General features: G+C 53.8%; 1 protein-coding gene across 1 annotated transcript; it reads left to right on the top strand.

Annotated features, from left to right (window-relative positions):
• Positions 1-886: 886 nt before the first annotated feature.
• Ctsd (cathepsin D) lies at positions 887-12,307 on the top strand. Its single transcript, XM_005064180.4, has 9 exons — positions 887-1,053; positions 3,055-3,214; positions 4,758-4,881; positions 5,529-5,647; positions 7,200-7,420; positions 10,701-10,823; positions 11,069-11,213; positions 11,304-11,402; positions 11,493-12,307. Exons 1-9 carry the CDS (start codon positions 986-988, stop codon positions 11,658-11,660), a joined length of 1,227 nt encoding a protein of 408 aa, XP_005064237.1. The 5' UTR covers positions 887-985; the 3' UTR covers positions 11,661-12,307.
• Positions 12,308-12,815: the final 508 nt, after the last annotated feature.

Raw genomic sequence — 12,815 nt, forward strand, 5'->3', positions numbered from 1 at the left:
CTCCCCATGATGGAGAGATGGACCTCGACTCTCTTCAATGGTACTTAATTCAGTTGCTGACACCAAGCAGGACATTAAGGAGTGAATTCGAGAAGACCCAAAGGGCAATCCCAATGCCACCTCTTCTCATGGTTCACTCCCTTCCCCCACCTTCTCTGCAAGCTCACACAGATCCTGGTCCCTTATAACATTAGATATATGGTACCAGAGCAGTGTTACATTATGGATCTGCAAGCTAGGTGTTCTAGCCTGAGGAAAAGAGGGATCGCTCTGGGGAGATAAGTGAGTAGTGGACCTTTAAAAAGAATGGAGGAGCCGGGCTTTGGTGGTGCACGCCTTTAATCCCAGCACTCGGGAGGCAGAGGCAGGCGGATCTCTGTGAGTTCGAGGCCAGCCTGGTCTACAGAGCTAGTTCCAGGACAGCCTCCAAAGCTACACAGGGAAACCCTGTCTCGAAAAACCAAAAAAAAAAAAAAAAAAAGAATGGAGGATGCCGGTCCAAGGGTCCAGAGAGGCTCTTTTGGAGCTGAGAGACAAAAGGCTTGAGTTTAGCTGGTGTCCAGGAGAGGGTCAAGGCCCAACCAGGCGGCGAGGACATCTAGGTAATAAGAACCGCAGTTCTGCATGAAGACAGGTGGGGGAGGGACAGCGCTGAGGATGGGGCTCGCCCCAATGGATGCTTCCGGGACTAGGACAGGCGCGGCCTTCCTTCCCCACGTGACCTGAATCCAACAATTCTCCGGTCCCGGGAAAGTTGGCGGGCGCGTTCCCGGGCGGCAGTGCGCAAGCCTGGAGCAGCTCACACGCCTGCGCCCGGGAGGTGTTGTAGGCGGTCCCCGGGTCGCCCCGCCCCGTGCCTGCGTCCCACGTGACCTATCGGGGGGCAAACAAGCGATCAGCTGACTGCTCGGGACTGCGGCGTCATTCCGGCTATAAGCGCGCGACCTTAAGCCTTTAGCTTCGCTCTCGCCGGGCCACCGCTACCATGCAGACCTCCGGCATCTTGCTGCTTGCTCTCGGCCTTCTGGCCTCGTCATCCTCCGCTGTTGTCAGGTGAGCACCCGGCCTGTACCCGGTGATGAGAGGCCGGTCCTCCGAAGTCCTGCGTGCTCTCGCCGGTGCGGGAATGCACCTGTACGCTCAGCGCGGCCTTCCACAGGGTCCTGCAGACTGTGGGGACGAGAGGCTCAGCATGCAGGAGTTTTCTGTGTCCCCTCCACTCCTGTGGCCCGACGGGAGGGAGTAGAAGGGTAGCCACAAATGACTTGGGCTCCCCAGCGCGGAGGCTTCTCCATGGGATTGTGGTGACTACCAACCCAGCTGTGGAAGTCGGAAGACCCAGTCGGCTCGTGGCATTTTTCCTGGGCAGGCCTTTTCTTTTAAGGGACCCTGTTTGACAGCTGCGTACCAGAAGTTCACTCAAAGATGTTCCCACTGGTCCTGGGTGATGAATCTCTCCCTCCTCCCTCCTGAGTCTCACAAGTCCCAGAGAGAGGAGGTATGGAGTGGCCCAGTTCAAATACCTTGGGACTGAGGTCTGCCCCATTGGTGACCAGGCCCCTGTCAGGCCTTTGAACTCAGCCTTTGTGGTGGCCTGTGTTTTCCCACTCTGTGATGGAGTCGAATTTGTGGCAGGTGGATGAAGCCATAGGCTGCTGGAGCAGAGCTGGCCCGGCCGGCTGAGCACCAGGGCCGGGTAGGAAGAACTACAGCCTGTAGGCTCCTAGCTGGGGGTGGGCAGCCTCAGTGGAGCCATTGTAGGGAGTGGCTTAGGCTTGATCCTGACCTGGCCTTGCCCTCCCTACCCTCAGGCTTCCCTTCTCTGGGGACAGGTGGCTTTGCAGTGGTGAAGAGAACTCCAGGCTTTCCGGGAATAGGCACCAGAACCAAAGCCACTCTCTTACGATCCTTGGTAGCTTGGGCTGTGGGCGTGTTTCCTGGCCTCTGCAGGGTGTGTGCCCCCCCCCACCCCCAGGCCAGAAGCCTGGCTCTTCCAGTCTACCACTCTTAGGCAAGATTCCTATCTTTCAAGAGCACTCCCTCAGAATGCCAGGAAAGGCCAGCTGTGACCTTGAACAAATCCTGGGCAGGAAGTTTCATCAGGTGATTACAGACTCAGGCCAGTTCTCTTGGGGACAGGAGCAAACCGAGGGTGGAGTGGTGGCCTGAAGGACAGGACAGAGACCTTCACTCTGCTATCTAATGGAAGAATTCCCTATTTAGTGGGCTGCGCCAGGGCTGCGAGGAGCATGTCTGGGCCATGCGCCTGTGTGGTGGCAGGACATGTAGGTGTACCTGGGTTAGAGTGCTGGGTCTTGTGAAGGGTTGCAGGGCTGGCTAGCAAGCTCCTGCATTGTTAGGGGAAGAACCTCCAGGGAGGTCCAGATGATGCTGTCAATGCAAGCCTGGAGGGGGGGGGCACATCTTTGGAGTGCACATGGCAACAGATGTGGCTAAGGGCCACCAGGTTCAGTGGTTTAGTCCTGGAGTCCCGTGTGCTCCTTGCTTTGGATGCACCTGCACCACTGCCTTCTCTTGCAAGGTTGGGTTCCCCAGGGCACACGGCATGAGTACCTGACTACACCCAAACCACAACCCACTAGCCACTAACCCAGGAAAGACTAGAGTAGGCTGACAGAGAGGGTTGGGAACCAGTGTGTGTATTGTTTGTTTTGCCTCTGGAGTGAGAACCACCTGACTAGGGCGTGGTTGGTGATGGGAAGGGGTGGGCACACTAGCTTGGATGTGAGGAACGAGGCAGGTTGGAGCCTTCTGTGACTGAACTGTGCTGGTGATGGGGGGCCCTTAGCTGATTTGGTGGGCCACTGGGCCTATGGCTTTGGGGCAGGAGTTTATTATGTGTCGTGGTCAGTTTGCGATATACCGGGTCATCCAAGTGGACATAGTTTGCTAGAAGCATTGAGGCACATGGTGGCTGGCAGTCATTCTGTCCTAAGAGGCCTGCCTTAGCCCAGCCTGGAGTATCCTTGGGTGGGAGGCGGGAGAAAAGCAGTCAAAGCTGTGCTCTAACATACCTCTATCCCATCTGGACAGAATCCCCCTGCGCAAGTTCACATCTATCCGTCGGACCATGACGGAGGTGGGCGGCTCTGTGGAAGACCTGATCCTTAAGGGTCCCATAACCAAGTACTCCATGCAGTCACCTGCTGAGACCAAGGAGCCAGTGTCAGAGTTACTCAAAAATTACCTGGATGTGAGTGATGCTGTGTTTTGGGAGCTTGCTTTGAGGGGTGAATGTGGGAGGGGGCTAGCTTTCCTGGGATCAGTAGCCGGTAGCTCTTCATGAAGCATATTGTCAGTGGGGTGGGCTTCCAGAGTCAGCCACACCATTCCTTAACAGCACCTCATTCTTGCCATCCTACAATCCTTACTCCTTCTGCCTTGACAGGGGCCTGCTCAAGTTAAAGGATGAACTAGGGTGGCCTTGCTTGGCCCTTGCAGAAAGTTCTTCCTGGGTCTTTAGAAGTTTCCTTTGTTTTGTTTGTGGTACTAGAATTGAGCCTAGGGCCCCATGTAGGATGGGCAAGTGCTTGGTCACCAAGCTACATCCACAGCTATGCCCTCACATAAAGTTTGAACACTGACTTTTCAGTTCAGAATTGGCTTTCTAGCCCAGAACTGCTGCTGGTGTCTCATTCTCAGGACTATCTCATGATGTATATATAGAGCAGTCTGGAATCAAACCCAGTCTGGCCTGAGTCTGCCCTAGGGCTGAGTTGTGGGAGCCTGGGGAAGCAAGCTCCCACAACTGGACGTGTTTAGTTATAACTTGCTGGAGTCTGTGTGTGCATGCATTATGTGAGCCCTAAGCTCATTGCCTGGCCCACTACCATCATTTTGCCATGCTTCCCATGACCAACCACCCCATGCCTTTTTAGGTCTCGCCCCCTTTCTAGGGATTGAACTGATTAAGGCCTTGTGCATGGTAGGCAATTGGTGCATGCACATACGCACATACACGTGCACGTACAGTTTACTGAGTAATGCTCTTCCCCTTTCCCAGTTACTTCTGGGTTTTCTGATGCTAGCTGGAGTTAAGTGGAATTGGACCCTGCGTCTTATATCCACCAGTGGCTCAGGCTCCTTCCTAAGCAGACAGTATTAGTGATCCACTAGTTTAACAACTAGGTTTCCGTGTCTGCCTAGGCCCTGGAGTTGGCAGTCCTGGTGGTAGCTGCTGTTCTATGAATAAGTGGAAACCAAGCTCAGACTTTTCTGCTATGAAACAGTGACCAAGTTGAGGCCAGTACCACTGCCTCCAGAGGTGGCCCATCTCATCATTGGTTCCCAGGGCAGTCTCCAGACTAAGGCCTGTGGAGCAGGTACAGGGCAGGAACAAAGGCCGTCAGAGTCAGGTGTGAGACTCTCAAACAGCATAGGGGTCTTCCTGGCTGGCCTTATCCATCACCGGGCTTGTGGAGGACCAGGCCTGCCTGGCCACTAGTGCCATCTTCTACTTGTCCGGTTTGTCCCCAGCCTCATAGTACATTAGGTAAAAGGGGCCCAGAGTCTTGGAGTTCAGTGCTGAAGTCTCAGGCCTACCCTTCTAGAATCTATTCTTTGGAAATCTCCCAACCCCTTCGGGGTCCAGTAGGTGGAGATAGATACGATAGCTGAGGCCTGGGCCCCAGGGCAGGTCCTCCCTCAGCCTGGGCCTTTTAGGTTTGGTTTCCTAGACAGCCCGAAGCCCTCTCAGGTACCTCCTCTCACCCTGATGAACCTTGTTCCTCCCCTAGGCCCAGTACTATGGTGAGATCGGCATCGGGACCCCCCCACAGTGTTTTACAGTTGTCTTCGATACCGGCTCCTCTAACCTGTGGGTCCCTTCCATTCATTGCAAGCTGTTGGACATAGCCTGCTGTGAGTCTCCCTGCTGTCCTCTCCCAGCACCCCCCATTGAGGATCTCAAGGAGAGACTAAAGGCATCCTTTAAGGTGCCTGGCTCTGCTGTCTTATACTCGCAGCCATGCTCATTGGCCTTTGGAACAGTCAGGGTGATAAAGGCCCTACCTATTGTGGGGGCCCCTGAGCAACTCGTATTAACTTCCCTTTCTCTGGAGAACTGGGGTTCCAGCCCCATCTTTCCAAAGTCCAACCTTTCTGGGAGGCTATGGGAGGTGGGTTTGGCTTGAGACTTGCAGATACCCAGATCCAGGCCCCCTTTCTGTACAGTGTTTTCCCACCTGTCCACCACGTCCAACAGGCCTTACTCTCCTGCTCTGTCCCGAGGCACCCACTTACCAGGTTTTGTCAGATGCAGCCTTGTCATTGAGGCTGGGAATCTTACTGGTCAAGGATGGAGCAAGCTGAGGGCTGGGCCACCTGTAAGGCCAAGATCAAGACTTTGGGTTTATAACCCATGGCCCAGGGGTTCCTTAGTGTAAGGGGACAGGTCATGACCAAAGGCCAAGTTGGAGAAGTAGCCTGGGCTTCTGGCCCCACAGCACCCCAGGGAGACCAGAGACTATGGTGGTGGCAAGCAGATTAACGGTCCCACTCCCCTGCAGGGATTCACCACAAGTACAACAGCGGCAAGTCCAGCACCTTTGTGAAGAACGGCACATCCTTTGACATCCACTATGGCTCCGGTAGCCTCTCTGGGTATCTGAGCCAGGACACTGTGTCGGTGAGTCCTTGGGGCCTCCCCTGGAGCTCAGAGGCCTCTGCTGGGGCAAAGGGTTCCTTTTGTGAGCACCTACAGCTGAGGAGAGGGAGGGCATGGTAATTTCAGCCCTCTGAGAGGGCTGCCACACTTGGATGTCTGTGGCAATGCTGGGTGATAGGGAACAGAGACAGACCTGCTAGATTAGGATGCCGCTTGGACAAAGGCCCTGTGGCAGGAGAGCCCGGCGTGCTTGGTGATAGGAAAGCAAATGGAAAGGACATGGGAGTGGTCAGCCTTATTGTGTGCAAACTGGAGAGACAGCCAGGAGTTCCCGGGGTTGGCAGAGTGAGTAGGAGAAGCAAAGCTTGGGCGTACAGGGTTAACTAGTGGGAACTACCACCCTGAGCAGCTGCTGACACACCCTGGCCAGGCCAGTGAGCCATGGGCAGATCTGCCGCATGTTGGCTGGTGTTGGGGACACTGGCTGAGGAGGACTGCGCTGGATGCTTTAGATTTGAGGTGCCAGCTGGGTGTTCCTTTGTTTTTGTTTTTCAAGACAGGGTTTCTCTATGTAGCTCTGGCTGTCCTAGAACTTGTTCTGTAGACCAGGCTGGCCTCAAATTCAGAGATAGCCATCTGCGTCTGCCTCCTGAGTGCTGGGATTAAAGACATGTGCCACCACCCCCTGACTGCCACCAGAGTGTGGTTAAGACGTTGAGGAAGGTCTGGGCCAAGGGACCAGGCCTGGGGATAGAAAGGGTCCCTGGAACTTGCTGAGGCTGAGATGGGTTGGAAAACCCCATCCATGCTGGAACAAATGCTGTGAAGGAGCCAGGAGAGAGAGAGAGTCTGGGATGGGCTCTTTGTCTGTCTGTAGGGGGATCTTATAGGTTGAGCCTTCTTCCCCAAGGAGAGGCCATTCACCACTCCTGAATTGAAGGAGTTAGAGAGCAGGAAGCTGCAAACCCTGTCAACTGGATCCTATTGGTTGGGGCTAGGACCAGCCAGCCTCATCCTGTTCACCTGTCTTTGGTCTGGAGAGTGACACCTTGTACCTATGAGACCAGAGCTCTGCCCTTCCCCGTCTGTGAGGGCTCCTTGTGATGTTTCTCAGGGGCCCCTCAGTACCCAGGATGTTAACCGCCTGAGTTACATCTTCTGACATGTCCTCAGCAGCAGCTCTTTCCACTTCCTGCTCTGGTTTTGTCTGCAGCCTCAGCTTGGTGGGCCGGGCAGATGGTGGGCAAACGGAGTGTGGCTTCAGGGTGACAGTTGCTGTGGCTTACCCAGCTGCTCAAACTGCAGGCTCGGTGACTTGTCCCCAAGTCCAAGGGCAAGAGCAACGCTGTCCTTGGTGGATGTCGATATGGAGGGGTATAGGTGAGGTGGGAGCTGACACAGTAGCATTTCTCTCATAAGTCCCTCAGAGAGCGACCTTTTTTTTTTTTTTTTTTGACACCATGTCCTTGTCTCCAGCTGGGTGGCTATGATCAGCCCTTCTATTCCCCCTCTCTGCTTCTTTGGTTGTCCTGAGAGGGAATATCAGCTGTGACATATGTGTTCTGGCTTGCAGGTGCCATGTAAGTCTGAGCAACCAGGAGGTCTCAAGGTGGAGAAACAGACCTTTGGGGAAGCCATCAAGCAGCCTGGAATCACATTCATCGCGGCCAAGTTCGATGGCATCTTGGGCATGGGATACCCTGGTATCTCTGTCAACAATGTGCTTCCAGTCTTTGACAACCTAATGCAGCAGAAGCTGGTGGATAAGAACGTCTTCTCCTTCTACCTGAACAGGTGCGGCAGGAGGGGTGTGGCTCTCACCTCCTCGGCTCAGCTCCAGTGGGAGGGATATGCTGAGGCCTTGGCCATGACATCAGACCTGAAGCTGTCTGTCAGGCAGGAGTTACTATTAACTGCCTGGAAGAGAAGGCCATATGCCAGGCGCGTCAGCCAGGAGGTGCCAGTTGTCTGGGTCAGAGTCTTGGCTGTTGGGGTTTCCCTCCTATGACCAGGGTGGTTAGGGTCCTGGGACTGGTAAGGGCAGATGTGGTTTCTGCTTGGGCTTCTGGTTACTGGGGGAGACATGGGTGTGAGCCCTGGTCTGTGACACAACTCTGGAGCTTTCCCTAGGGCAAAGCCAGAAGTCACTGAGGGAGGACTGAGAGCCCTGGTTATACACCGAGAGTGGCAGACCTTCCTGTTAGCAGAGATCCTCCCCACAGTACAAATGACACCCACCCCACTTGCTGGTTTAGCTCCTGGATGTGGTCAGGGTGTAAGTAGGTGGCCTCCTACTCTGAGCTGCTGCTGTTGACCACACCCTCCTTTTTCCTGCGTGCCTCGGCAAGGGTACCCTCCAGATGCCTACTCCATGTTGTTTCCAAGTCTGACCCCTAACTCCTGATTGGGTCACTGGCCCTGTGCCAGCAAAGAATCTTCTAGTTTTGCTTTTTCCTATCTACTTTTGTTCCTTGCTCAGCTCTGGGCAAAGTGGTTCCCTAGAGGCAGGGGCATGGGTGGATGGACAGGTTCATTAGACCCCTGGGCTGTGTTCCCTAGAGCATGGGGGTGCCCAGAAGTTGGCCTGACTGGGCCTAGTGGCACATGCCTTTAATCCCCACACTCAAGAGACAAGGGCAGGAAGATCTGCCAGTTCAAGGACAGCCAGAACTACATAAAAAGCTCTCCAGAACTGAACAGTCAGGACTTCCTATAGAGACACTGTCTGAAAAAGTTGGCCAGGCCACAGACTGGAGACATCTATCTTATCAATAGTAGTCTTTTCCCAGGCTCATGATACATTAGGGCTTAGTGGTTTTCAAATACTACCTGCCTGTAAATCTCAAGTCTCAGTTCTAGGATCTCAAGATATTCTCTCTTGCTGGAGTCTGTTTTCAAGGAGGAGCCCCCCCAGGCTCAGCAAGTAAGAAAGGATGTGGTGGCTACAGCTTAGGCCCCAGGGCACTTACTCTGCCAGCCAGGTCCCAGGCTGGTGATGCACAGGTGTGGTTGCTGAGCAAGCAGGTGTGAAACCCCAGAGTGAGGGGCTGTGGCTGTGTGACCAGGTGTGTGGGTGGAACTTGGGTGAGGAGGGGAGAGGCAGGGCCAGTACCCATCGTGTGTTCATCTGGGATGACAAGCCAAAGCTAGGCAGGGTGGAGTCTGGGGCAGGAGAACAGGGTGAGAGGCTCCTGAGTGTAGCATAGGCCAGGAGGAAGGCGCAGAGCCCAGTTAGGAAGACCTAGCAGGATGGCAGGTCCTGAAATGAAAGTTTTCCTTCTGCTTTAGGTAATTGTGTCTCAGGATGATGCCATCACATACCCCGCCCCTCGGTTTATACTTGTGTGGTGGTTGTTTGAGAACTTTCAGCATTGTAGCTTCATCTGCACTCCCTGTGTTCAGCTTGAGGGCATTCCCATGAGACTGGGGGAAGGGGGGATTGAGAGAAGGCTTTGGAGGAGGGGTTGAGAGTGGGTGTAGAGCATTCCTAGACAGCTGTGGCCATGGATGGGGCCAACTTAGCCTCTCAGGGCCATGGCCCTGCCTTCCTCCTGGAAGCCACACTTGAGTTTTGCCAGGCAGAGAACATCCTTGTATTTTAACTCCTTAAGCCTGACTCTAGCCTTGGCTTTGGCCAACAATGGCTGAGCCTGAACACCCCCAGCCATCAATCCTGCAGAGAAAGGCTAACTGTACACAGCAATTTATGTGAAACTAGGCTGGAAGCACCTCCCTCCCTAGCATGGAAGACTCTGGTCTTCCCATCCCAGTGACATCGAGGATGCTCAGCAGGGCAGTAGATCTGGAAATGGGAATTTTGCTTAGGATGTAAGCCCTAGGCTGATTATAATCTAGGCTTATCCCTGGCCAGGCAAGGAAGCATGAATATATCATGTCAGAAACATAAAGGGATGTTTGTGTCTTTCCGCAGTGTTAGAATATTGAATAACTATAAATTCACAAGCTAAGTAGATTTCATTTACTGCACTTTGCCAAGTAATCCCAACTTTGCTTGATAGCCAGCCACTGGCACCACAGGTTTTTACTCTTTTCATTGTTGTATGTCTGCGTGGGACTATGTGCACATGAGTGCTGTTGCCAGTGAGGCCAGAAGAGGCTATCAGGATTCTCAGGAGCTGGAGCTACAGCTGTTTGTGAACTTCCTGACTTGGGTGCTGGGAAGTAAACTCAGTCCTTTGCAAGAGCAGTAAGCTGTCTTAACCATGGAGCCATCTTTTCCAGCCACTTTTATTCAGGTCTTAATTACAAATACTAATATGTCACGCATTACCCATCACACAATACTGTCTATATGTTCAGGTTCCAAAATAGCTAAGAAAGCATGGCAGAGGCTGCAGAGCCTGTCTAGAAGTTGGAGATAGAGCTGGTACAAATGCCAGAAGAATGTAGGGAAACACATGAGAAGTCTTCTAAATCCCAGAAAGAGAAACCAGATGCAGGATTTGGTGGTAGGCCCTTCTTAGGGTCACTTTGGAAGTACACTGAGTTCAGAGGCACGAGACTCTATTTGGTCCAACAGCCTGGGGGCATAATCAAGGGTCATTTGCCTTGATAGTATTCCTGGACCAGGCTCGTGCTGAGTGACTGGTCAGAATGCCTGCTGCATTTCAGCGTTTGGTTGCCTCTTTGGAGTCCCAGCTGAGGGGTTTTCTTCTGGTGTGACTGATAAGCTGGAGTCTGTTTGAGCTAGGATCTGATAGTCTCAGCTGTCAGTTTATCAGTTTGTTTCTCCTAGTGTGCAGACAGATGGTGGGGATTTGCTTGTGTAAATAAGATGCACAGTCATTCTTCCTGCTACTTACACTCAGAGTGGAATAACTCAGGCTAAGGATGTTGCTTTATAAAGGGGAGTAACTCAAGTCTAGGCACAGTTGCCATTCTGGTCAATATAGTGACCCAGAGCAGGTCCAGCTGTACTCAACATCTCCCCAGGCCTCTCCCCCAGGAAGCCCTCCTTGGTTGCCCCTCTTAACCCCTTCCTTCTGATTTCAGGCCTTCTGATGACCCTCCTATTAATGAGTGGAGACTGACTGACCGATTCTTCTCTTCCCAGGGACCCTTCCGGGCAACCTGGAGGGGAGCTGATGCTTGGTGGGATTGACTCCAAGTACTACGAGGGGCAGCTCTCCTACCTGAATGTCACCCGCAAGGCCTACTGGCAGGTGCACATGGACCAGTAAGTCATGGGTGTGGCTGGGAGTGGGAATGTTATGTAGGGGTGGCATTCTGGAAGCCTGGAACTGTACCTGCTTTGCCATTTGAGCCTTCTCATTTTGTAACCCTGGACCATTCAAGGCCCTGTATGAATGAGTTGGTTGGTCCTGACAAAAAAGTAGCATGTATCTCCAGGGCCGGATCTAGACAGACTATGCCCCAGACTCTGGGACAGGGTGAGGTGACAGATACACTCTTGCCCCATAGGTTGGACGTGGCCAATGGCCTGACCCTGTGCAAGGGAGGCTGTGAGGCTATCGTAGACACAGGGACGTCTCTTCTGGTGGGGCCTGTGGATGAGGTGAAGGAGCTGCAGAAAGCCATTGGAGCAGTGCCTCTCATCCAGGGTGAGGTAAGCCATGGGCCGTTGTGAGCTGGCCAGCAGGTAGAGGGGGTTCCAGAGGCCACACCCTCAGTACCATGTTCTCTTTGTGTCTCTCAGTACATGATCCCTTGTGAGAAGATATCTAGCCTGCCCTCTGTCACTCTGAAGCTAGGAGGCAAAGACTATGAGCTACCCCCGAGCAAGTATATACTCAAGGTGAGTGGATGCGGGCATTGGCAGTGTGAATCTGGGACACCTTGGGTGAGATGAGAGCCGTGTGATCATGTGACTGTTTTGGCCTTGCAGGTGTCGCAGGGTGGAAAGACGATCTGCCTGAGTGGCTTCATGGGGATGGACATACCCCCTCCTGGTGGGCCACTCTGGATCCTGGGCGATGTCTTCATTGGCACCTACTACACTGTGTTTGACAGAGACAACAATAGGGTCGGCTTTGCCAAGGCTGCCACGCTCTAGCTTGCCCCTTGCCCACCAACAGGGAAATGGATCAGAGTCCAGTAGAGGAAGCCAGCCAGCCCCACCCTTCCACCTGCCCCACTCACACATGCACACTCACCTGGCGTTGCTGAGCCCTTGGGAGGCCTGGCTGGAGCTGGTCCAGTTGTTCTGTGGTTCTATCCCTGGGTTCAGATCACTACCCTCTACCTGTCTGAAGGAGGCCAAGGCCCACCCAGTGCAAGGGCTGCCTTCAAAGGCCCCTACTGGTTTGGTAGCTTGCCTTGTCCTGCTTCCCTTTGCTGGGGCGGGGGGGGGGGGCAGCATTCCAAAGCAGGCAAATGGGTCTTGTGATCCCTCCTAGAAACCTTCCCTGACCTACGTCCCTCACCCAGTCTGGGAATGACACCAGGCTCTACTGCCCCACTGTCTGTATCCTGGCCTGACAGAGGCCTGAAGATGAGCAGGAAGGAGTAAGAGGACAGAAGCAAAGCTATGAACCTGGGATGTTACTTGGGGCTTGGCCCCACTCACCCGGGAAAGCTGCCTTAGCCTGGGCCAGAGGCAGGATGGCTGACTGGTTTTGGCTGGCCTCTGCTGCCTTCATTCTGGGCTATATGGCTGGAAGCCAAAGTTGGTATACAAATAAAGTTGTTTTGGGCCTCTTTCTCTCTGTTGTTGTGCTTTGTACTGCTTTGGAATTCGGGCCTGGGGATGGAGCTAGCTAGACTGGGGAGACCCTGTGCTTCTGACGGCTCATTCAGTGTCAAGCTGGCTGGGGGTGGGGTATGATGGGGCTAGAGCCCAGTTTTGACTTTCAGGGCCAGGCCAGCCCACAGAGGGCACTCTCAAGGCTCTGGCTTGCTGTCTGGCCTTGTGGGCAAGATGAGTCTGGGCTAGAACTGGCAGGTTCTGGGACCTCAGGCAGTAGTCAGCAGCCGGATGTGGCCTTGGCTGGAGACTGGGACAGGCCTAGAATTCTGGGGTAGGGCCTGTTTTGAATCATTTTCAGAGGTGGCCAGGCCAACACCTGCTATACTTTGCCAGGAAACCAGCCTGTCCCCAGAGGAAATGGAATGAGCCCCAATGGGTATCTAGGGCTCCATATACATTCCCTTCTCAACGGTAAGCCCTTTAGCTATTGGGTGCTATAGGCAGCCTCCCTCCTGCCTGGGC

This window comes from Mesocricetus auratus, unplaced genomic scaffold (assembly GCF_017639785.1).
Source record: "Mesocricetus auratus isolate SY011 unplaced genomic scaffold, BCM_Maur_2.0 Super-Scaffold_4256, whole genome shotgun sequence".
Taxonomy (NCBI): domain Eukaryota; kingdom Metazoa; phylum Chordata; class Mammalia; order Rodentia; family Cricetidae; genus Mesocricetus; species Mesocricetus auratus.